Raw genomic sequence first — 26,728 nt, 5'->3', positions numbered from 1 at the left:
ATAACTCAAAAACAAATCTACTCTACACATCATTATACAAAACAACATTTATCCATTCTTTGAATCCATAAATTCTATCCAAAATAACAAAGCAACAAGAAAAAACATCATGCTTAATTATGCCCCATTTTCACGATGTCTGGCTGTTTCTTAACTTATATTTAAACTGTTAGTTAAAACAATTTTTGCATGAAAGCCATCAGTAAAACTTTAGTTTAAAAATTAACCAAACATTGCGAAAATGGGCGTAAATTTGTTTATAAATAAGTTAGTAATTAAAAAAAGGATTTCTTTCCAAACAACATCTAAACTAAAAAGGTATTTTTTTTCTTTCTTAATAACAACATTAAAACAAACCTCTGATTTGATTTACGAGGTGGAGGTAAAGGTGCACGACCTATGGGGCCACTTGGAGGAGGTGGCGGTGGGGCTACTGATGTAACATTATGTGTTGCAGTCGTTGTCGTAGCTGACGAAGTGGTAGACGAAATCGAGTTTGTGTGGGCGTGCTTTTTAGTACGCGGTGGCACAGGTATAGAACGATCTGAGCGTTCCGATGAAACCGAAGGGCTATGACGATTTAGGTCGTGTACAACACTAAAAATTCAATACAGTAAATATACATAGTTTATGAAAAAGGGCAAAATAAAAATGAAATAAATCGCATGAAAATGAGAAATGATTTTGTTTTCCTTTAACATTAAAACACTAATTAACTAAAAATCTACCCAACGAAAAATTCACACAAAAAATTAACTCTAACAAATACCTGTCATTGTTACAAGCATGTTGTTGTTGTTGCTGCTGCTGTCCTGTTGCGGCTGCAGCTGCAGCAATGGCTGATGCTGTTGCTGCATTGACATTAGCACTACTCGTCGTGTGATTGTGATTGCCCACATGATTCATCACTTCAAATGGTGGCTGTATGGTGCTACGTGGCGTTATTGCTGGAGTTTGTATCGCACTCGCATTCAGCATAGGTGTTGGCGGTGCATTGCCCAAATAAAATTGTACCGATTGAGTTTCGATATTGTCCTCGCTACCCGATGAATCATCTCGTGCCATTGTCGAACTACTATTCAAGAGGGTGGATGCACTTAGAGTCGAATTCCGACTGTAACCATCATGAAAACCTGGCAAAATACAAAAAATTTCTTTTTTCTTTTAATCATCTAAATCTGGTCTTTAGAAAACTATTTGATAAACAATTTGAAAAACTGTGTGAAGGAGGAGAGTAAAAGAGCGCAAATTAATGTTGTATGAAATGCAAATAATGAGTTGTTATAAACAGTTTGTTGGAGAGACAAATGATTTCGTGCGGTTTAATGGGAGTCCAAAACCGATTTCCTATGAAATTAATTGGAAGATGGTTTAAAGAAACAATTTTATCCCCTGATTCAGGAACGCAAAAAAAAATATTTTTTTTTAATGAAAAATTATTAGAAAATTTTGTGATTTTCATTAAAATTTCTGAATCAGGAGCTGGAAAATTATTATTATAAGGTGAAAAGGACATAACATGTGAAAAATTCGTGATCACTATTTAGATGTAAAGTTTTCCAAGAATTTTAAAACTAGCAATACTGCTTTTCGGAAGTGGACATTATATGGGAGCTAAGACCTATTTTAATCTGAATGCTTGACTATGGACTCTTAAATTCAGTGTAATTCAGTATTATATGAATCTTAACTGTACAAAATTGTTTGCAGCAGATTTATTAATTAGCTTGAAAGTGCTTTCGGAATAGGTCTCTATATGAGATTTATGAGCCATGACTGATATTCATAACATTATTGGGTATATGACTTAAAAATTCCGGATTTACAATATATGACATATCTTTTGAATTAGGTTTTTGCTTTTAATAACTTGTATTTCATTTTGAAGGTTACATATCTGTCATTTATTCTCACTTAGTTATTGAACATTATAGTGTAAACAACAAAGTTATGCGGGAAGTTTTGCTTTACTTTTTTAATTTGAAAAAAAGTGCCGCTGAAGCATGTCGATTGCTCACCAAAGCTTATGGTGAATGTGTTCCATCGGTTTCAATGGTTTGTGCCAAAAAAATTTTGAAGACCAAGAATTGAAGGCATTACTCCATTAAGATTGTTGTAAAACTCAGCAGGAGTTTGCAAAATCATTGGGAGCTACTCAAACATCCAAAAGCATGGAAATTGGGTACCATACGAAGATACCTTCAAAGACGATTTTGCATGTCCGAAATGATGCTTGAACGCTATAAAAGAAAATAATTTTTGCACCGAATCATTACTTGCGATGAAAAATGGACCCATTACGATAGCCCGAACCGTTTCATAGTCAAGACCTTGCCCTGTCCGACTACTATTTGTTTCGATCGATGCAGAACGCTCTGTCTGGGATACGCTTGACTTTGGAACAGAGTATCCGATATTGGCTTGATTCGTTCTTGGCCTTAAAAAATTAGAATTTCTTTTGGCTCGGAATCCATATGTTGCCAGAAAGATGGAAAAGGTCATAGCTAATATTGACTCAAAGTATTGAGTAAATTTGTATTGTTCAAATGTTTCAAAATGAAAGCAATAAATTTGATAAAATCACGCATTTTTAAGTCATACACCCAATAAAAATATTTAAATATCCTTAAAAATTGGTCAAGATGTTTTTACTAATATTGAGGATACATTTATGTAGATTAGAAATTTTAAGTTCTTAAAGAAATGATTGAAATGCTTAACATTCTAAAACATCTAAGAATATTCATATTTTGAGTAAATAATGACAAAAATACTGGTTTAAATATGTTCATATATATACATTCTGATTTAAATTCTGAAAAAACTTTTTTTCAGAATTAACTTAGTCGGACTTCTTAACTCATAAATCTTTTAATAAAAGTATAGACATTATTAAATTTTGATCGATTAAAATTACGAATGTGACAAGTCTAGTCAAATACTATTATTATACCCTTCACCTTCGTGAGAAGGGTATATATAAGTTTGTCATTCCGTTTGTAATTTCTACATTTTTCATTTCCGACCCTATAAAGTATATACAGTGGTGGCCACCAATTTAAGACAAATACTTGAATTTTTTTCATCAACTGAATTTTAAGTGCGATATAGCCAAAATAAAAGGACCTCTAAGGGTATGAAATTTATTATTAATGTTTCTAGTTTCTGAAAAATGTTTGGAAAAATCGGTAAAACATATATGGACAAAGATATGTGGAAATACGTTGACCCACCTCAACGAACATCCGCTGTTAATAAAATGATATGAGCGAAACTAATGGAACTAAAAATACGAAATTTGGTCCAAATATTTTATAATAATAAAAATATAATGATATAAATGTGAGAAAATATGTTTATTTAAAAAAAAAATTTGTTGGTCAAGTTGTAGAAAAATTGTATGTGTTCGTGGTGAATGTGTATGAATTGACACAGTCGAATAAAACACACTTGTGTGTTAAAACAGTCCTCATGCATACATATTTGTGGAAATATTTAAAAAAATAATTGACAATCACGTGGAATTTAGCAAACAATTTTTGTCTTAAATTCCTGGCCACCACTGTATATTCTGGATCCTTATAGATAGCAGAGTCGATTAAGCCATGTCCGTCTGTCTGTCTATCCGTCTGTCTGTTGAAATCAATTTTCTGAAGACCCCAGATATCTTCGGGATCCAAATCTTCAATAATTCTGTCAGACATGCTTTCGAGAAGTTTGCTATTTAAAATCAGCAAAATCGGTCCATAAATAACGGAGATATGAGCAAAAAACCGGGACAACCTCGATTTTTGACCTATTTTTGATCTATATCTGGATTACTAAGTCATTAATATAGACAATATGGATATCTAATGATAGATATTTCAAAGTCCATTGCAACGATGTAGATAAGGCAATAGTAAGTTGGACCTACAATGGGTCAAAATCGGGAAAAATATTTTTTAACCCGAATTTTTTTTTCATCAAAAAATTTTGTTCTCATAAATTTTTTTTCAAAAAAAAAAATTGGAAAAAAAATTTTTTTCAAAAAATTAAAAAAAAATTTTGAAAAACAATTAAAAAAACAATTAAATTTTGTTTACCTAAAAATATTTAAACAAATTTATTTTAAAGTATAATTTGGTGAAGGGTATATAAGATTCGGCACAGCCGAATATAGCTCTCTTACTTGTTATATTATTAATCCTTAAAAAACGTTAGACCTACATTGGTAAAAACAAACGAAAAACTTTACTGGTTTTTGGCTTAATTTAGTATTTAATAAAAATTATAAGAAATGAACACATTTTTCATTATTTCCCGGCAATGGAAAACATTAATTTTTTATGTATTTGCTACATCCGAAATACAGGGACATATATAGAGACAAATACACTGTATTGTCAAACAAAAATACAACAAATCATATGTCTGATACAACAACAAAATACATTGACTAACATGAATTTTGTTGTTGCATGAGTTAGATTATCACACAAAAATTATACTAAATCTCATGTTTCAATGAATGTAAACAAACAAAGCTAAGTAGATAGTCCTGTCAAAATTCTCTCACTCCTATTTACATTCACACGCACACCAGGGATGATAAATTCAGTACGTGTAATAAGTACTTTTAATATCGCAAAATACCGCAATACCTCCACAACATATCAAGTATTTCTTATAAATTGTAAACTTTTTTTCAGATTTATATAAACTTTCAATCTAATGTCCGCAATTACAATTTTTTGAAATTACAAACATAAATCTAATTGTTTAACATGTCACAAAAAAGCTATTGAAGCCTTGTTAAAATCATATTCTACTTCGTTCGTTGTTTTCATAAAAAGGTAACACATTGCAAGGTGGTGGGCAACATTTTAAAAATTCCACACATTTTTCTTAGAAAATAATATGCCATAAATGTGTTATTTCAATTAAATATTTTTCATTAACATAAACAACATTGAATTTAACTAAACTAAAGAAACTTACAAACTAAAATATTCGCAAAATGTTTACAAATATAATATTTTTTTTTTGTTAAACAGATTGTGGGCAAAAATTACATGTATTTACAAGCATTATTGAAATATGATTGATTTTGACAGCAAAAAAATATACATATACTTATATGAAACAGAAAATAGATGGAAACTAAACGAGAAAAAAGATCATTAAAACAAATACATAAATATACAAAATTATCACAAACAGAAACTACAAAAATCTGTAATGCTAAACAGAAACTACAGTAGTGGATGGTACTTTTAGTAGCTGGAGTGATTTAAATGTTACAGTAATGAATTGAAAATGAGTTTTGTCCCGCAAAAGATTTGTATTAATGCAACTAAAATGCAACTTTACAACCATCATGCCAACATTAGTTAACGTGTAATAAATAATCCAAATAGTAAAGAAAAAACAGAAAATTTTGTTAATAATACAAGACAGCAATACAGAGAGTTACAAAAATCAACGGATTCTTACCTTATATTTTGGTTGGGGGACACGTTTATCTTTCTTGCTCATGTTTTAAGCGTCTTTTTAGTAAGTTCGTATTTATATTTATTTTCAATTTGCAATGAAAATGGAATTTATAATGAAAAAAACAAATTAGAAATGTTAAAAAAAATAAGAAACCCAATTGTTTATGAAGCCCGGATCTTCACTTTACTACACTTTATGTACGTCTCAATTTTAGCCTTGATACTTACTACTTTGTTTGGGCCACTGGGGTACCTATAATATTTAAACCAATCCGGTGTTAGGATCTATTTGTTATGTCTATCTATGTTGGTCATGATGATTGTTTAAACGTGGGGAGTCCCTAGTTTTCGAATTAATCATGTTAGAAACATATTTGCTATAAGTGTTTGCCAGACGATAAACCACAACTTGCTTACTGGATGATGTTGTATGAGAATTGAATATTTCTGATCTTATCATGATCTAGCACGGAGCTTTATCTAGGTTTTTGATAAGATGCCTTACTATTTCTGGTCCCTAATTAGACATTTCTCGAAATCAACAAAAATTTAAAAGCATTTCAGTTAAGTGTTCTTTAGAAAACTTGGTCAAGTTCAGTTTTTTAGTTTCAGCTTATTCACGATCTTTTTTCTATAGAAAATTTCATCACGACCACTTTTCTACAGAAAACTTCTTCACGATCAGTTTTCTATAAAAAACTTCATCATCACGATCAGTTTTCTATAAAAAACTTCATCATCACGATCAGTTTTCTATAAAAAACTTCATCATCACGATCAGTTTTCTATAGAAAAATTCATCACGATCAGTTTTCTATAGAAAAATTCATCACGACCACTTTTCTACAGAAAACTTCTTCGAGATCAGTTTTCTATGAAAAACTTCTTCACGATCAGTTTTTTTATAGAAAACTTATCCACAATCAGTTTTCGATGGAAAACTTATTCACGATCAGTTTTATATGGAAAATTTCATCACGATCAGTTTTCTATGGAAAACTTCTTCACGATCAGGTTTCTATAGAAAACTTCGTCACGATCACTTTTCTATGGAAAACTTCATCACGATCAGTTTTCTATGGAAAACTTCGTCACGATCACTTTTCTATGGAAAACTTCTTCACGATCAGTTTTCTATAGAAAACTTATTCACGAACAATTTTATATAGAAAACTTTAACATGATCAATTTTCTATAGACAAATTTAATATATTTGTTTCTACTAAGTAGTACATGCTGTTTCTCTTTTAAAAATAAATTACCTGCAATAGCAATTGAAACTATATAAATTCAAAACTCTGCCACTTTATACATTGTACACACTCCAAATTATATAAATATATGTACATTTTAATGCTGTATGTAAAAGTACAAACCAAACTTAACAAGAATTTAAAAAAAAACAAACTAATATTTAACATGTAAATAAATAAATTCCAATAAACACAATCATGTCTATAAAATAAATAATAAGCACCGGAAAGGATTAAAGCATACATTAGCAATTTACAAGGATAAAAGGAAAGTAGCTATTTATATACAAAAACTTAACAAAAACAATAAAGAGAAATAATATATTTAAAAAATTAAATCAAACGTTTATTCAAAAGATGCTAAATTTAAAAGTAATAATAATAATATTTTTTTATTGTAAAGAACAATACAATACAGTTTAAAGTATAATGATAAAAAAAGGAATTTTGGAAAGTATGTCTTGGGTCTAAATATAAAACATTATACAAATTAACAATAACAAAAGGAGAAAAATAGTTTTGAAAACAAACTAAAGTAGATTCTTAGGACATTAACAAAAAAAAAATATAAGTAAAATGCAAAAACATGTTTTTTTAAATTTAAATACAGACTAAAAAAATTGCACTTAATATTACAATAATAATATGTAGAAATAATTATGTATGTATAAAAATAAAACGGAAATAGTATGACAGACACAGCATTTATAAGATCCTATTTATGATAGATTTAGGTTTTTGAAAACTTATTATAAAATGTTTTTTTTATGCAAAAACTGGGCATAAGAACTATAGATTGTTTTGATAAAATAAACAGAAATTGTTTTTAAATTTTTCTGTTTAAAAAAAAAAACATCTTTCTAGTTTCGTTATTTAACATTTGAAATGTTTTTTCTTGTTTGATCATGGAACATTTAGAGATTATTTTCTTTATAGTTTCGATTTGTATGAGAAAAAGTTTTGATTTTCTGTTTAATTCTCTCTCTCTCTAATTGTATTATTCGGCAGAGACCAAGGAAAAATTTTCAAAATTTAGCTTACCTTGAACAGATTCATCATCTAAATCATCTGAGCTGCTGGTAATGCGTGCTGTAAGGTATAATAAATACAATTTAGACAAATTAAATCATTAGAAATTTACAACTAATGTCTAATTTATACTAAAAACAATTTGAAGTTTAAATTTTCTTATGACTGACTCCATATTAAAAACGTTTTTGTACTAAAAATCCTTTTAATACTAAAAAACGTTTTTATACGAAAAACCGTTTTTACACTAAAACCCGTTTTTACACTAAAAACCGTTTTTGCATTAAAAACCGTTTTTACTAAAAACTACACTCAAACCCGTTTTTATACTAAAAACTGTTTTTATACTAAAAGCCGTTTTTATAATAAAAACCGTTTTTATTCTAAAAGCCGTTTTTATAATAACAACCGTTTTTATAATAACAACCGTTTTTATAATAAAAACCGTTTTTATACTAAAAAACGTTTTTATACTAAAAAACATTTTTATACTAAAAAACGTTTTTATACTAAAAAACGATTTTATACTAAAAAACGTTTTTATACTAAAAAACGTTTTTATACTAAAATCCGTTTTTATACTAAAACCCGTTTTACACTAAAACCCGTTTTTATACTAAAAACCGTTTTATAATAAAAACTTTTTTTATACTAAAAAACGTTTTATAATAAAAACATTTTTATACTAAAAACCGTTTTATAATAAAAACATTTTTATACTAAAAACCGTTTTATAATAAAAACTTTTTTTATACTAAAAACCGTTTTATAATAAAAACATTTTTATACTAAAAACCGTTTTATAATAAAAACATTTTTATACTAAAAACCGTTTTATAATAAAAACATTTTTATACTAAAAACCGTTTTATAATAAAAACATTTTTATACTAAAAACCGTTTTTATACTAAAACCCGTTTTTATACTAATAACCATTATCTAAAAACCGCTTAATATTAAAAGTCGTGTTTATTTAAAACCGTTTTTATACTAAAACCCGTTTTTATAATAAAATCCATTTTTATACTAAAAATTGTTTTCATACAAAACCCCGTTTTTATAATAAAAACCGTTTTATACTAAAAAACGTTTTTATAATAAAACACGTTTTTATACTTAAAACCACTTTTATACTAAAAACCGTTTTTATACTAAAAGTCGTGTTTAAACATAAAACCGTTTTTATACTGAAAACCCGTATTTATACTAAAACCCGTTTTTATACTAAAACCCACTAAAAATCGTTTTTATACTAAAAAGCGTTTTTATACTAAAAACCATTTTTATACTAAAACCCGTTTATATACAATACTAAAAACCAATGTTATACTAAAAGCCATTTTTACTATTTTTATATAATAAAGTATAAACCTGTCATAAAGCAGTCTTAAGCAGTTTTCACAAAAACAACATTTTTGAAACAAAAATTAGTTTTCCACAATTATTACCAGAAAAAATTTTTTCACAAAAAACTGTTTGCAAATCATTTTCCACAAAAATCGTTCTTTTATAAAACTATAAGGTTATTCATTTCAGAAAAATGGAAAATTACACTCTGATTTTTTTACACTTTTATACAACAAAAACTTGATTACACAAAAAAATACAACTTTTTTTTGATTTTTTTTCATGTGTAATTTTCCCTTTTTTGAAATGAATACCATCTATTCACATCACAAACGTTATTTTTTTTACACAAACCATTTTTAAAAAAAAAAAAAAAAATTATTTTTACAAAATCCAATTTCTTCTCTTTGTTTCACACAATTAGTTGCACATTCCCTCTAAAAATTACTTACAAACTAAAATTGCTCACCTCTTGAACTTTTAACAGAAGAACCACTACCACCGCCGCCATTACGGCCATACAGCACACTCTCCAAATAGGGCAAACCATTATTATTGACAATATTCATGCCCATACACTGTTCGATTTGTTTCCATCGGTGTAAACGTTCTTGCAACTCATTCGTGACTTCACCCAGCGAATTACGAGCCTCGACAATCGAACGATCCACATCATCAATACTTTTGCCATGAGTGGAAACGAAAGCACCCACCAAACTTGTACGTTTCTTGCGTAGCTTCTCACAAGCTTCTCGGGCCGATTGCAATTGTTTCTCGGCCGAAACACGTTTCTTCAAATGATTTTTACTCTCCAGCTCATAGGTGTATTGCAGCCAGGATTGTAGCTGGGGCGGTGGTGCCCAGCAATTATCGACCAATTCAATTTCTGCCCTAGACAATTCGGTGCGCAGCATTTCAATTTCCTTTTTCAGCTGTTGAACTTCCAGATCGGAATTGGAGGAAGTCAAGGTGGGTACTTCTTTGAGGCGACGCTCCAAATCCATTTTTTCGGTGGCCACATTCTCTTGCTCCAGGCGAGCACGTTCTAGTTCCTAAAATTAAAACAAACATAAACATTTTAAAAAGTTAAGTTTCATATTAAATATTTTTTTGTATTACCTTTTGCATTTCCTGCAAGCTTTGTTCAGCTCTCTGCAAACCCTCCATATCTTGAGCCATACGCCGTAAATGTCTTTTAGCATTTTTATTTTGCTGGTAAGCATACCAACAACCAATTATAGCACTTAATAGTAAAGTTACTAAAATGTAATCTTTCCAACGAGTGCCAGTCTCTGTAAATTAAAATCATATTTTAAAATATATTATTAAAAATTAAGAAAATTTGTATTATTACCTCTAGGTGGTCCAAATAATACCACGTCCATGGCTTTTAAGGCAATTTTTTGTTTATGTATGGGATCTTTAATGCCCAAAACATTGCTGACATAATGCATATTATTAACAGCTAATCTAAATATAGAAACAACGAAATAAAACCATTTAAATTTATTACATCAATCAAAAACTCCTCCTCAATCAATATATTGATAAAATATTACTCATACAACACGTTGTCCGTTTTAGTATTTTGCAATTTTTGTACATCAGATCGTAACTTTAATAAATAATCACTCATACCACCCGTATTCCATGTAGGAAAGGTCTTTTTTATATAAGTTGGGTAACAAGTGCTTTGCCATCAGTTTTCTATAGAAAACTTTACACGATCAGTTTTCTATAGAAAACTTTACACGATCAGTTTTCTATAGAAAACTTTACACGATCAGTTTTCTATAGAAAACTTTACACGATCAGTTTTCTATAGAAAACTTTACACGATCAGTTTTCTATAGAAAACTTTACACGATCAGTTTTCTATAGAAAACTTTACACGATCAGTTTTCTATAGAAAACTTTACACGATCAGTTTTCTATAGAAAACTTTACACGATCAGTTTTCTATAGAAAACTTTACACGATCAGTTTTCTATAGAAAACTTTACACGATCAGTTTTCTATAGAAAACTTTACACGATCAGTTTTCTATAGAAAACTTTACACGATCAGTTTTCTATAGAAAACTTTACACGATCAGTTTTCTATAGATCGTGTTAAGTTTTCTATATCAGTTTTCTATAGAAAACTTTACACGTTCAGCTTTCTTTAAAAAGCTTTTCAAGATAAGTTTTCTTTAAAAAACTTTTAACGATTCGTTTTGTTTAGAAGATCTGTTCTCGTTCTGTTTTGTATTAAAGACTACACGATCAGTCTACTTTTAGAAAACTTGACACGTACAGATTAATATAGAAAACTTGACACTATCAGATTTCTAGAACCTTACACGAAAGCTTTTTCTATAGAACCTTTTACGATCAGTTTTCTTTTAGAAAAATTATACGATTAGTTTTCTTTTAGAAAAATTACACTATTAGTTTTCTTTTAGAAAACATTAAACGAATGAAAACTTAAACTTGCAACTCTTTTTCTATCAGTATTCTAGAAAACAGCCACAAATTGAAGACCAAAAATTAGATATTGAAAGATAAAGATTTTTTTATGAATATTTTGCGATCAATTAAAAGGAGTATGAGTAATATTTTTACTAATATAAATTCATGCAGTAAAAAATTAAAACTGAGATAATTTCTACAATTAAAATTCATTCTTACCGTGGCAAACTAGCGCCTGAAACCTTATGCTGTTTAAATAGATCTACATATTGTGGAAGTTGTACAGATTGGGCCAACCAATCGGTGGTCTGTTCCGTAGTCCAGTTATGAACCTATAAAAATTAGTAACAAATTGAATTAAAGATGTTAATAATAAATTGAAAACCATAAACTCACCTCAGATCTCAACCAGGCCTCCCATAACTCTTTAACAGATATATGCATGTCATCATTGAAATGGAAAGCTTTTTGACGTTTTTCATAGCCCGAATCGTATTTAAGTTCTTCACGCAAAAACTGAATTACAAAACAATAATATATAAAACACAAGTAATTTGTTTTATTAATACAACATGCAAAACAATTGTAAAAATAATACAATAATAAAAACAATAACAAATTAGAAATATGTATTAATAATATAACAATATAACAATACAATGAATATAATAACTTACATCATCAGATTCACTTAAATCAATATTGCCATTATCATCGTCATCTAATTGACGATGTAAACTTCTAATAGCCTCCATGCCCAAACGATCTTGATCATTATAACAATCAAGATCATCAGCATGACAAGCACCATCGGCCGAACCACTGCCTAGAGAGCCTAAAATAAAGAGATTAAATTTAGAAAAATTTTTTAAATTGTTTTAAAATATTGAAAAATACTTACTAAATTCATTACTAACGGCCTGAGACATGGCTTCACTTAAAAGATTGTAGGTATTTTTGTGTTCCGCATGACCACTATTCGGAGCTGGATGATAAATATGCTGGCTACCTATAACAGCTCCATGGGAGGGATGGTGAATGCCACTACCCACCATATTGTGGCCAGCACCACCAGCACCACCGCCTGCGGCTGCATGAGACGCATATTGATGCTGGCTGTGATGCTGTTGATGATGCGCCTGCTGCTGCTGATGCGGTGGTATGTGTTGATATCTCTGATGATTGCTGGCCGTTGGCGGCTGACCGCCACTGTCTACTGCACTTAGGTGGGTATTGAAACGATTACCGCCCGCTTTATTATCGCCGGGGGCGGAATTACTGTTTACTAAACATTTATGTGTAGTTAAAGTCAATAGTGTAAATGTGGCTAAAACTTGAAAAAACTGCATTCTGTTTTCTTTGCAAAACTATTACACTGTCTGTCGCACAGCACTTAAAGGCACACAAAAATATTCGTTAGAAAAGTGTGGTTTGGAAATAAATTTATTGTGAAACAGATTGAAAGAGAAAACAAACTATGAAAAAGAGATTTTTTAAAAAAAAAGAGGCTGTAAATAAAAGAATAATTTGTTTATTAATAATTTGTTTTCTATATAAAATGCAGAAATAAATTGACAAATGCCTTTTGAGTTTATAGCAATTGAAAAAAAAGTTTTGAGGTATTTTAAACACTTTTAAGGCTTCTTTCTTAAAACATTTGATTGTTCTTTGTGGTAATTTAATTATTAGCTAAATAGAGAATTTTAAAAAACTAAAATATAAAAAAACACCCTTAACATAACAATGTTTATAGTTATACTGGTTTCTATTTCAATTTGTCATGTGTGTAAAATTAATTGTTCAAATCAAAGGTCATGATGAAAAGCAGATTTAGCAATTGACCTTTAGCTTATTTGTTGGAACTACAAGTTGTCAGAGACTGGCCATTAATTTGTTGATTGATCATGATCATTTTCAGTTGATGAACACATTCTTCTGCTGCCAAGTCATAATCTTATATTGAAAATAATTATTTGAAAAGCAATTCTAGATATACATAAATTAACAATTTCAGTTATAGAGAAAATATTCAAAGAGCGGAAACAAAAAACTCAAACAAAAATATTACTCAAAATCGTAACGAATGCAACTGATTGGTTTGAAGCGAAAAATACTCAGAATAACATGAAACCGTAATGGATCATTACAACGCTCGGCCACTTGTTGCAATACCTGTCAAAATGTATTTAGAATAAAGTGGTTGGGAAGGTTTGCCTCAACCGCTTAATGTTTCGATCTATGTAGAATAACATGAAACCGTAATGGATCATTACAACGCTCGGCCACTTGTTGCAATACCTGTCAAAATGTATTTAGAATAAAGTGGTTGGGAAGGTTTGCCTCAACCGCTTAATGTTTCGATCTATGTAGAACTCTCTGTCTGTTCTCTTGGCACAGAGTATCCGTTATTGGCTTGAATCGTTCTTGGCCACAAAAGATGTATCGTTCTGTTGGTTCGGAATCTATATGTTGCCAGAAAGATGGGAAAAGGTTATAACTAACAGTGACTCAAAGTATTGAGTAAATTTATATTGTACAAATGTTAAAAAAAAGCTAAAATTTTAAAAATGTCCCATATTTTTAAGTCACACTCCCAATATACAATTTGATTGATGTTGTTTTTAATAAAAAAGTCTAAATTTACACCTACAATTTTGCACCATAAAGATAAATAAATATTCGACATATAAACAAGATAAAATTGTGAAATTTCACCCACTTTTTTTATCTATTTTATAAATAATTCTTAAGAAAGCACAATAAAATAAGTTTGATAAAAAAAAATCAAATGCTAATGAAAGACAAACTATTGAAATAATGTTAAATACAAAACGAATTCTTAAAGTTTTAGCATCTTAATCACTTGTTGGTGTTCGTTCTACTTCTTCGAATAAGTGCAAATGAAAAAGTAAACAGTTGCAAAACAAAACACAGGAAATTTGCATATAGTTTTCTGTAGGGAAGAATGTATGTATAACCACATTTGAAAATCAAACATGACTTACAAAAACTAGATAATACCCTAAGAGATCATGCTGTGAATGCATGGCTCAGTCACCAACACTCACTCTATGACTCCAACACCCACCTACCCATTATTAAGAATATTTTTAATTAAGGTGAGTCAGTTAATAAAAAAAAAAGCCGAATTTATTTGCGCGTACAGATAAAAACGCCACAAGACATATAAAAAAACGATAAAAGATATATATTTTTTTATTTGAATTATAGTTAAATAAAAAGTGTTTGTTAATTAAACGGTTTTTAATACATTTGTAAACATAACAACTAATACAAAGATAAATATTTAGAAAAAAAATATAAAAAAAGTTTAAAAACTACAATGCCGGTGATTACAGTAGCTAGTAAAAGTGCAAGATATTTTGGGATTTCATTAGAAACGTACTGCTTGCTATTAGCTTTTGATTATATTAAAACATGCATTAAAACTGCCGTAAAGTATTCCGATCGACTCTGAATCATTTTCAGATTCAATTAAACGATGTCCATCCTTCCATCCGTCTGGCTGTCTTTCCAGGTCGTAATTTTAAAGATATTTCAATCAAATTTGATGCATATTGAAGCCTATTAAAACTAGCTGAAATCGTTCCATTATTTCACTTCCCGAAATATCACTTCATCGGTCATAAAAGTTTAATTTACACAAATTTTCTCTCCAAATACGTTTTATATATTCGAAGTTCAGCTCACCTAATTTTATTATGATCGATCCATAATGAGTCATAGCTCCCATATAAGGCTCACTTCCGAAAATAACTTTAACGAGCGATATTGCCATGTCCGTCGTTGCTATTTAAAATCGAGAAAATAGTCCTAAAAATGGCTGAGATATAAGGAAAAAACCGGGAACGGTATATATATGTTTGTCATTCCATTTATAATTTCTACATTTTTCATTTGTGACCCCACAAACTATATATATTCTGGATTGTTATAGATAGTGAAGTCTATATAGCCATGTCCGTCTGTCTGTATGATGAAATCAACTGTCCGTTGCACCCAAATAACTTACATACATGATTCATATGTACATCAAAATATTGGGAATTCTTCCGATTCGGTTGCTGTTTAAAATCGACAAATTCGACCCACAAATGGCTGAGATGTAAGGAAAAACTCGGCACAACCTCTATTTTTGGCCTATTTTTGATCTATATCTGGATTACTAAGTCATTAATATAGACAATATGGATATCTAATGATAGATATTTCAAAGTCCATTGCAACGATGTATATTAGGCTATATATAGTAAGGACCTACAAGGGGTCAAAATCGGGAAAAAATATTTGTAACGCGAATTTTTACTTCAAAAATTATTTTTCCAAAAAAAAAATTTAAATAAAATTAAAAAAAAAAATTTTGAAAAAAAAATTTTAAATTTTTCAAATAAAAATATTTTTAAGTAAATTTGGTGAAGGGTATAAGATTCGGCACAGCCGAATATAGCTCTTTTACTTGCTTACTTATATCTGGTTTTCTAAGTCATTAATATAGACCTTTGCAATGGCGTATATAACACCAAAGCAAGTCGGACCTACAATGGGTCAAAATCAGGAAAAATATTTTTTACCTAGAATTTTTTTTTCACCCAAAAATTTTTTTTCACTATTAAATTTTAAAAAAAAATCTTTTGTATATTAAAACTAAAGTCAAGTTTTTGTAAATAATTTATTTAAAATTATGAGAAAAACATAATTGTAAATGTAATTAGAAACTAATAAAAATTCCACTTATAAAACTGAAAGTGGTTTCATTTCGAAAAAAATTTAACTTAAATTAACTCCACTATCGATCGGAATGGAATTTTATTGTGTTATGTATCCACACAAAATTTTAAAATATGATTTATTTTAATATATAACGTATTTGTGGACAAATTTGTGTGGATAGTAATAAAAAAAATCCTAATAAAGGGATGACATTTGTATAAGAACTAGTTGAAATAATCGATCGATTTAAATCGACTCAGTATTTCTGTTTTTCATACATACAGCCCAATTATGAATAAAATATTCCGCGGGAGTTTGTTCCCTGGGAGTTTTTTCTCATTGAATTTGAATAGGAAAAATGAGAAAAGGGGAAAAACTCCCGAGGAAATTGTATTCATAATTGGGCTGATAATTTCAGAAAGAGACGTAATTTTTGTATTTACAGCATTTTATTTGGGAAGTGTGGTAATTTCTGCATGAGCAGATTTCGGTATGTCACCATTATTACGTAACTTGATTCGAATTTGTGTCAAAACTATTATATTTCGAATAGAATTACTGAATAATTGATCTAATTTTTATAATAATTTGTCTCCTTCAAAACTCCAATCAAACATTAATATTGAAAATTTTAATTATCTTTGGAATTTCAAGAATTGTTTTACAATTTCTTATACTCCCTACCATTATTTTCAGCACTGTAGATGTCGCTGAGTCTGTTTGTCTGACTAACTTATACAAAAATACAGTTTTTTTCTGAAGGTTTATTTTTAATGGCTGGAAAGAAAATAACAGCCAAAGCATAAATAGACGTAGTTAGTTAGTTACTCACTCACATAAACTAGTTTATGTCCAATGTACAGTACAGGAAAAAATAATAGTGACAATCACTTTATTCTTAACCTTGTAAACTTTTTCAAAAACATATTTGGGGGATTCAAACGGTCTCCTATTAGGTCGTATTGTCATAATGTCATAAAATATTTTTTTAGTTTAAATAAATTTTTGTTGGATTTCAAACAAAAAAGTTATAAACTATAAGACTTTTAGAACTATGTTTATTGGTTTGTCATAAAATAACACTTTTTTATTTGCAGCACAACAAGAATTTGTTTAAACTAAAAAAATATTTTACGACATTATGACAATACGACCTAATAGCAGACCGTTTGAATCCCCCAATTATTTCACTTATTTGTGGTTTTGTTCAGCTAATACTGCCTATCGCTTGCGATGTAATTAAAAAGATTTTTTTAAAATATTCCCAACGTTTCCAATTTTTTTTTATTTTGTTGGCTTCTTCAGTGAGATATTCTGTTTAAATTTTTATAGTTATATTTTTAAATATTTTATTTGTTTAATTATTTGAAAAAATAATACGGACAAATTTTTTAAAAATTTGGGATTAAAGATTTGGCGTATCTTTTAAACGCGGTTAGTTATTGAACATTATAATGTTCTTCGAAAATGTCTTATTTTACTTATTTTATTTGAGAAAAAGTGCCGCTGAATCTCAACGACTGTTCACCAAAGTTTATGGAGAATGTGCTTCATTGGTTTCAACGTGCGAGAGATGGTTTGTGCGGTTCATAAATGGCGAATTCGCCTAGCCCAGCCAAAAAAGTTTGAAGACCAAGAATTGGAGTCATTACTCCATGAAGATTGTTGTAAAACTCAACTAGAGCTTGAAAAATTATTGGGAATTACTCAATCAGCAATTTCGAAACTTTTGCGAGAGCAGGATTCATCCAAAAAATTGAAGCCAAGAAGCCTTGAAAGACGATTTTGCATTTCCGAAATGATACTTGAACGCTATGAAAGAAAATAATTTTTATATCGAATCATTACTTGCGATGAAAAATGGATCCATTAAGATAACCCAAAGCGTAAGAGATCATATGTGAAGCCCGGCTAACCAGCCGAATCGACACAAAACCCAAATATCCAACCAATATTTGGTCAAACCATCACAGGGAACCTGTAGCAAACGCATCTGATTCGTTTGAAGGAAGCATTGGCCAAAAAATGCCCAGATTACTAACATTCCATCATGAAAACGCTCGACCACATGTTGAATACCTGTTAAAAATTATTTAGATAGAAGTGGTTGGGAAGTTTTGCCTCACCCGCCTCATAGTCCAGGGGGTTATTAAAAAGAAATTATTTCGATCGATGCAGACTAGGGTTCTATAGGTTTTACTGAAAAAAGTCGAAATCGACTTTTTGGTCGAAAAAAAGTCGAATAGTCTATAAAAGTCGACATTTTAGATTGTTAAAAAAATATTTAATTTCAACATTAAACTAAAACTATTGTAATTTGGTACACTTGCATTTTTTGTAGTGTATGCTAATATAAATATTAAATAAATGTTTATAAAATAAAGCTTTTTTCTACACAAAATTCTTCTAACTATTATCGCCTTGATAAATTTTATTTTTATTGCTAAACATTACAAAAGGCGCATCAATAAATGTAGAAACTATATATTTTTTACAAGAAATGGTAAAAAGTTGAAAAAGTCGAAAATAGTCTAAAAAAGTCGAAAATAGTCGAAAAGTCGATTTATCTAAAATGTCGAAAGTTCGAAAAGTCGACTTTTTAAAAAACGAAAAAAGTCGAAAGTTCGAAAAGTCGACCTTTTAAAAAAAGGAAAAAGTCGAAATTTCGAAAAGTCGACTTTTTGTTTCAGCTATAGAACCCTAATGCAGACCACTCTCTCTGGGATACGCTACACTTTGGAACAGATTATCCGAAATTGGCAGTTCTTTTGGATAGGAATCCATATGTTGCCAGAAGAAATATGGAAAAAGGTCACAGCTAACAATGACTAATACTTTGAACAAATTTATATTGTACAAATGTTTCAAAATAAATGCTGAAATTTTAATTTAATTATTAAGTTAATTATTTAATTCCAGAAAATTGTGGAAATTTTCGTTCGTCCCTATTATTTTTTCCAACACTGTACATAATTTTTTGGGACTCAATATTCTAAAAACAAAAATAACAAATTATTAAAATGAATGTTTGTTTTTTTTTTGCTCTAAACGACTACTTGAACTTGAGAGAAGTTTATTTTGAACACAACAAATGACAAAAACAAAAATAACGGCAGCAACACTATGACACACCATTCGAAAGTGAATCAATGTAAAAAAGAGAAACAAATTCAGTAAAAAAGTAATAATAATAATAATAAATAAGGAGTGAGATCGAAAAATTCTTAACACACGTTTTTCATTACATTTTTTAACCCAAGTATTATTTGAATTTTTTTTTGATCAAGTTACCTTTGAAAAACATGTCAGTTATTATGTGTAATGTCAATTATATTAATTTTTTTGTTAATCTGATTAAAATGAGTGACCAGAAAAAAGTGCGTACTGAAATTATTAAATATTTTCAACAAAACCCAACTTGGTCTTACAAAAAGTTGGCCAAGCATACAAAGGTCTGCCGTCAAACTGTTTCCAATGTTATTAAACAGTACCGGGAGAACTTGTCAGTTGATAGAAAACCTGGTTCAGGTAGAAGGAATGGTCCACATGATGTTTCTAAAGCCAAAAAAATAGAACGCATTTTCAAAAGAGCTCCCAACACATCCGGTAGGAAAGCAGCCCGGTTAGCTCAGTGCTCGGACTATTTGGTACGAAAAGTTAAAGCTAATGCAGGTTTAAAAACATACAAGGCTCAAAAAGTTCCTGACAGGAACGCTACTAAAAATTTAGAGGCCAAAAACAGAGCACGGAAATTGAAGTCAAGTTTTATAAAAAAATATTCTTGCTGCATAATGGATGACGAAACGTATGTTCTGGCAGATTTTTCGCAACTTCCAGGTCAAAAATTTTATGTTGCTGATGCTCGAGGGAATGTTGAAGAAAAGTTTAGGACCCAAAAGCAGACAAAATTTCCCAGAAAGTTCTTGGTATGGCAAGCAATATGCAGTTGCGGCAAAAGAAGCCACTCATTTGTTACAACGGGCTCTATAAATACCGAAATTTACATCAAGGAATGTTTACAAAAAAGGCTGCTTCCATTCATAAGACTTCATAATGTGTCCACTTATTTTTGGCCTGACTTGGCATCCTGTCACTATGGCAAACAAGCCCTTGAGTGGTACAAGAACAATAATGTGGTATTTGTACCAAGAGAGGCAAATCCTCCAAACTGCCCGGAGCTAAGGCCAGTGGAGAGATATTGGGCTCTTGTTAAAAGAGAATTGAAGAGTACAAAAAAGGTGTCCAAAAGTGTGGTAGATTTTAAACGGAGATGGACTACATGTTCGAGCAAAGTGACAGAAAGCACTATAAAAACGTTAATGGAAGGGTTTCCGAAAAAGGTTCAAAATTTCATCACTAGTGATTAAAACTATAAAAATAATTTTTTTTGTAAATTGTAATAATAATTTCAATCAAATAAAAAAAAAATTAAAGCTGTAAGTTTAGTGGTTTCTTTTTTATAAACATATATGTATGTTAAGAATTTTTCGATCTCACTCCTTAATAAAAAAAAAATAGAAATATAAAAAAAGAAGAAGCGGAATAACAACAATTAAATGCTGTATATAAGTTATAGGAAAATTTATGAGATAATTTAGATATTGTGGTGTATGAATATAGATAAATAATAATTAATAAATTTTATCTCACACAATATATGGCAGACAATATTTCAGATACCTTGAGAATTTAAATAAAAAAACAAACGAATACTCTGAATTAATTGTTTAAAACCGGAGATAATATTTGTACTTGTTTGTAAGCTTTAAATAAATGCTGGTAAATATCATTAAAAGCTAGCTAATAAGGGGAAATTATGACCAAATCTCTTTCCTGATCACAAGAACATAAAACTTAAGGAATACTAAATAGTGTATCAAAACATTATTAAGTCTTTGCTAAGATACTAGTTCTGACCATTTTGCTTTAAATATGCAAGAAAACTTATTTATTTTTTCATAAATTGAACAGATACAAATCCTATTATTGATATTTTTATACCTGTATTGCTCATATGCATAAGCAAATTCAGGAATGATCACTTATCTTTCACACATAAATTAAAATATTTCAAAGTATCACTTTATTTGTCTACCCTGCTTATATTTATCATTATGTTCGATGAACTTTAGTCCATTTGCTGACACCTTCACACAATCCACACTCTTAGGGAAAAAAAACATAATTATTCTTTATCAGCAACAAAAAAAAGGAATAGAAATAAGCGAATTTAGATCACTGTTGTGAGAGAAATTTTAGCTTTTTTAAACAAAAAATTTAATTAAATTTCTCAAAAAGTTTACTTTATTTTTATAGATTTTTCTAAAACATCAAATAATACAAACAAAATCTAAACATTGTTTATACAACTGTTTGCGAATTGTTAACTTTTATCATTGTTTGTGTTAATATGAAAGTATATATTGTAGTACAACATATTTTGCCATAAATGGTTTATTTCTATATTTTTATCATGCCACAAAATCAACTTCACAACTTGTGTCAATAATAAAATACAATTTCTTTATGAAAACATTTAAAACGTAAAACTTTATATACCTACGTAGAAATTTGTCTGGTGTAAATGTTTTAGAATTATATTTATTTAATTATAAACTTTTCCATTAAATGCATAAATAAAAAATATATACTGGTTGAAGCTACATTAAGGCAGAATTTGTGTTAAATGAATAATTATGCGGTTAAGAGTGATAAAATAATTTCAAAAAGATTGTTTAAGTTTTATTAAAAACAAACTTATTTTAATTTTTAGCTTATAAATACCGGTATATTTATTAGTGGGGTTTGAGTAATCAAAATTTTGAAAAAAAAACAAACTGAATTTACCAAAACAAACTGAATTTACCGGGACATTTTTAACTTTTATATTGATACATTTGTACAATATAAATTTGTGCAAAGTATTGGCCATTGTTAGCTATGACCTTTTTCCATCTTTCTGGCCACATATCGATTTCGAGCCAAAACAACTGCTCATCTTTTTAAGGGCAAGAACGAATCAAGCCAAAATCGGATAGTCTGTTCCAAAGTGAACGAAAGAGATCGTTCTGCATCGATCGAAATAAATAGTAGTCGGACGGAACAAGGTGTGGACCAAAAGGCAGGTGAGGCAAAACTTCCCAACCACTTCTTTCTAAATATGTTTAACAGGTATTGCAACATGTGGCGTTGTCATAATGGAATATTACGGTTTTATGTCTGGCCTGCTCAGATTTCAGTAGTTCATAATTTAGCACTTCATTCTAAATAGATTTTATCAGGTATTACAATATGTGACCGAGCGTTCAAGTCTGGCCGCATATTCTGCTCGCGTTCGGTACAAGTTCCATGTGATGGTCTGGCTAGATTTCAGCAGCTCATAATCGACAGGACCCTTTTGAGTCCACCAAATAGAGAGCATTACATTAGCGACATGGATATTTGGAATAGGTGTCGATTCGGCTGGATGGCCTAGCTTGACATATGATCTCTTACACTTGGGTTTATTGTAATGAATACATCACAAGTAATGATTCGCGGCAAAAATTATATTCTTTCATAGCGTTGAAGCATCATTTCGGAAATGCTAAATCATCTTTCAAGGTCTCTCTCTCTCTTCATTTCGTATGGTACCCAATTTCCCTGCTTTTGGATGAGTTCTGCTGCTCGTAAACGTTTTTGAAATTGCTGCTTGAGTAGCTCCCAATGATTTTGCAAGTTGTTGTTGAGTTTTACAACAATTTTCATGGAGTAATGCCTTCAATTCTTCGTCTTCAAACTTTTTTGGCTGGCCTGAGCGATCTTTGTCATCCGTGTCAAAATCACCACTTCTGAACCGCACAAATCATCTCTCGCACTAAGTGAGAATAAATGATAGATATAGTATCCTTCAAAACGACATATAAGTTATTAAAAACCAAAAACGCGTTCAAAAAATATCTTTTGTAAATACCGCATTTTTAAGCAATACACCCAATATTTATATAAATATTTCCTTTATTTCTTACAAATATTTCCTTTTGTTTTCGCCAAATCTAGTGGGGACTGAAGGTTTTATATCTTGAGGTAATAGGGTTTAGACAGTGTCCACATCCCTATGAAATTTTTGTACTATTTCATATTTTCAAACATAATTTTTCACAAATACAATTTCGAAAAACTGTTAATGCATTTTAAAATCAATATTTATTATCTTCATTCTCCACTAGGTTTTATGCCTTGGGGTAGTAAGATTTAGTCACAGTGCCCACATCCCTCACAGAACTCATATATGAAAATTTTATACTATTTCATATTTTCTATCAAAAATATAATTTTTCACAAATACAATTTGGAAAAACTATCAATGCAGTTTAAAGGCACTATTTATTAGCTTCATTCCTCATTAGGTTTTATTCCTTACGGATTTAGGATTTGGTCACAGTGTCCACATCCCTCACAGTACTCATATATGATAAATTGTTACTGACATATTTTCAAGCACGAATATAATTTTTCCCAAAGAAAAAATGTTTATAGAAATTATAAATTTACTGTAAATAATGTATTTTTTGTAAAATGTTAATAAAATTTCTAATATTTTACGCAATTTTATGCATTTTTTATATTTTAAGTACTTTTTTATCGCATGCGATATTTTTTCAAAAACTTATTTAACGTATTTATCTTAACACACATAATGAAATATAATTTCTAAGAATCTTTTTAATTTTGTGTTGAAAATAAATTTATTCGATTAATCGACAATTATTGATCAAATATTTTTTTACTCTAAATTGTAAAATGTTATTCATTAAAATAAAAAATATAACTATTTTTTCCTTGTTTATTTGAATAACAATCCCATTTGTCATCCACTGTATAATAAAGATTTTAATAGACTTTTAAATATTATTTCGTATGTTTTTCTTACGCCGATATTAACATTTTCGTTAAAATGTTTGTATTTCTTGTCGTAAATGAGCGTAGTCATGTTGTGTACGTGATTTTTGTGTAAACCGTTGATTAAATTGATCGGTGCAGGTCTCTGCTACGCACTGATAGATATCTATTTATTGAAATTATGGGCATAAATAAGATTTCAAAATGGTGATAAATCACGGTAATGTAGATTAAAGAACAAATATTGAAACTTAAGACAGATGTGCTCCAGAGCAAATTATTGAAAACAGTAGCAACGTTGGAAAAAAATATCGAGCTAAAAGATTAATACCTAGTAATGTGCTAAAAGATTTTCAATATCCATTATGCATGAAATCAAAACAAAAACACACCTATTGTTCAATGATCCAAGGGCAAGGAAAGTACATAATTCTAAAACGATAAGAATATGTTGAAACAAATTGTTATAATTTAAAGACTAATTGCTTAATCATTATTTAGTTATAAATCGAAACACGTACCTAAATAATTTATATCTTTTTTTGTTAACCAATTAAATTTCAAATAAATGTTCATGAAATTTTTTTTAAATAAAAACATTCAATTACAATAAATAATTATTTTTTTTTTGTTATTTTTAACCAACCCTCTACACTACTTTAGCAACTACCTCCTATAACACAATAAACAATTAAAGCAACAGGTCTGTTGTATAGGTATTTAAAATATATACACAAAAAAATGTGGAAAAATAATATTTAAATACAACGTAATTGTTGTTTGTTACAACAACAATAATAAAAAAAGAAGTAATTACGGTAAATATGTAATAATATTTCTAAGACCTGTGGATTTGTTGAAATTTTATTATAAAATAAAAAAATAGAGACGGTTTATTCACTACAATAATAATGACATTTACAACAAAGCCCTACAAATAATTAATTGATGGTCGGTCTCGATCATGTGGGGATCAGAAAAATATACACTCTCATGCACAAATACTCTCAAACGCTTGTATGTACAACAAAAACAGTTAATAATTTTTAATCAATTCAAATTGTTCGTGTTTGTTTTTTATACACGAAAAAAAGATTGCTTTAGAAGCTGTTTTTTTCGTTTTATTTCCAGTAATTCATTACCAAACCAAAAACAACACACGAAACTGACAGCCATATAAAGCTAAAAAAAAACCAACAAAATAACATCACATACAACAAACACTGTGTGACAAACACAAACGCACACAATCTTATTGACAAACATACCCCACAAACAAACTATCAAACATCAAGAAGCAGCTTTATAGATTGTTTTTTTCCGTCTGTTTTTGCAAATAATAATAATAATCTAGGTGAATCTATTTGTTAGTTTATTTGTTTTTCTATGATGCGCACTTTTTCCAACAAATATTCACGGTATCTCACTTGTTTTAACATCTTTCCACACAACAGTAATTTTCTTACGATTTGTTTTAATTTTACAAATTTTCTTTTTAGCTTGTTCTATAATACTGCATTTTGTGTAATTTATATTATTTAGCTGTATTTTATTGCCATTTTTTTGTTATACAAGCTGAGTGTGGTTTGCTTTTCATTTTTTTATTTGCAAAACTTTTTTTTTAATTTTTCACACAATGACTATACCTTCAAATTTGCATTCGCCAATATATTTTTGAGCAACTTTTTTTCACTATTAACTTACAATTTTTTAACACTTTTATTAATAAAACATTATATTTGAAGGTTGTTAAACTCGTTGTTTATGAATTTTTTATAAAATTTCTGGTTTTTGGTGCTTTAAAAGCGTTGTTAAAAATTGTTAAATCGTTTCTACTTAAATAAAATAAAAAAAATATATCCGTGCCAACAACTACGATTGAATGAAAAATACAAATGTCAAATTTAACAAGAACAATGTTGACAACTGTTGTTTTTTGTTTTCCCTTTTCGGCACAGAGTTGTATTTAAAGGTAATGAAGTGCGCTGTTATAAAGTGCATCAAATACACTCAGAAAAATATGTTTATATGTAGTAAATAATAAAAGAAATGGTTATGAGGTAAATTAGCAAGGAATGTGTGTTTCTTATTAGATTTTACAAAATGAAACATTCCATTTTTTGGTGCTTATTAAAATAAATAGTAAATAAATCATTTACAAAATTAAGTTGTACGTAATATTTTGTAACAGTTATTAATATTGAAATAATTTTAATAAATATTTGTTTTGATTAAAATTCAGTTAAGTTCTAAATAACAAAACCATGAAACTTAATTTTTCAAAAATTATCTGGTCCTTTTAGTGCCTCAATATTTTGTTGGATATATTTTGTTTTTTATTACTGCTTCACAGCGCCGATGCATTGAACTAATTACGGAGTCAATCGACTTCTTTGAAATATTTTGCCATTCCCTTCTAACTGCAGTCGATAAAGCTTACTTCGAGGTGGAGGTGTGTTTTTTGTTTTCATTTCTGGAATCTCCAAACTAGGGGCATATTTTCCTAACCGTATGAATACATTTTTTACGCTTTATTTATTTATTGAATCTAAGAGAGCCTTC

The 26,728-nt window shown here is 29.3% G+C and overlaps 1 protein-coding gene across 5 annotated transcripts in view; it reads right to left on the bottom strand.

The window, feature by feature from the left end:
* The window catches only part of Stim (stromal interaction molecule), a 34,669-nt gene extending 8,616 nt beyond the window's left edge, over positions 1-26,053 (bottom strand). Inside the window, exons 1-11 of one of the 5 annotated variants that reach the window (XM_065506754.1) lie at positions 25,871-26,053; positions 12,456-13,062; positions 12,232-12,389; positions 11,951-12,070; positions 11,774-11,886; positions 10,459-10,574; positions 10,224-10,396; positions 9,574-10,156; positions 7,769-7,816; positions 770-1,154; positions 358-597 (exon numbers count right to left, since the gene is read on the bottom strand). In XM_065506754.1, coding sequence (XP_065362826.1) covers positions 358-597; positions 770-1,154; positions 7,769-7,816; positions 9,574-10,156; positions 10,224-10,396; positions 10,459-10,574; positions 11,774-11,886; positions 11,951-12,070; positions 12,232-12,389; positions 12,456-12,903 — 2,384 coding nt within the window. In that variant the 5' untranslated portion in view covers positions 12,904-13,062; positions 25,871-26,053. The remainder of the gene's footprint in view (positions 1-357; positions 598-769; positions 1,155-7,768; positions 7,817-9,573; positions 10,157-10,223; positions 10,397-10,458; positions 10,575-11,773; positions 11,887-11,950; positions 12,071-12,231; positions 12,390-12,455; positions 13,063-25,870) is intronic. The other 4 variants (XM_065506756.1, XM_065506758.1, XM_065506757.1 and 1 more) reach the window with 4 other exon arrangements.
* Positions 26,054-26,728: the final 675 nt, after the last annotated feature.

Source organism: Calliphora vicina, chromosome 4 (assembly GCF_958450345.1).
Source record: "Calliphora vicina chromosome 4, idCalVici1.1, whole genome shotgun sequence".
NCBI lineage: Eukaryota > Metazoa > Arthropoda > Insecta > Diptera > Calliphoridae > Calliphora > Calliphora vicina.
This window is presented reverse-complemented; position numbering and strand designations above follow the sequence as displayed.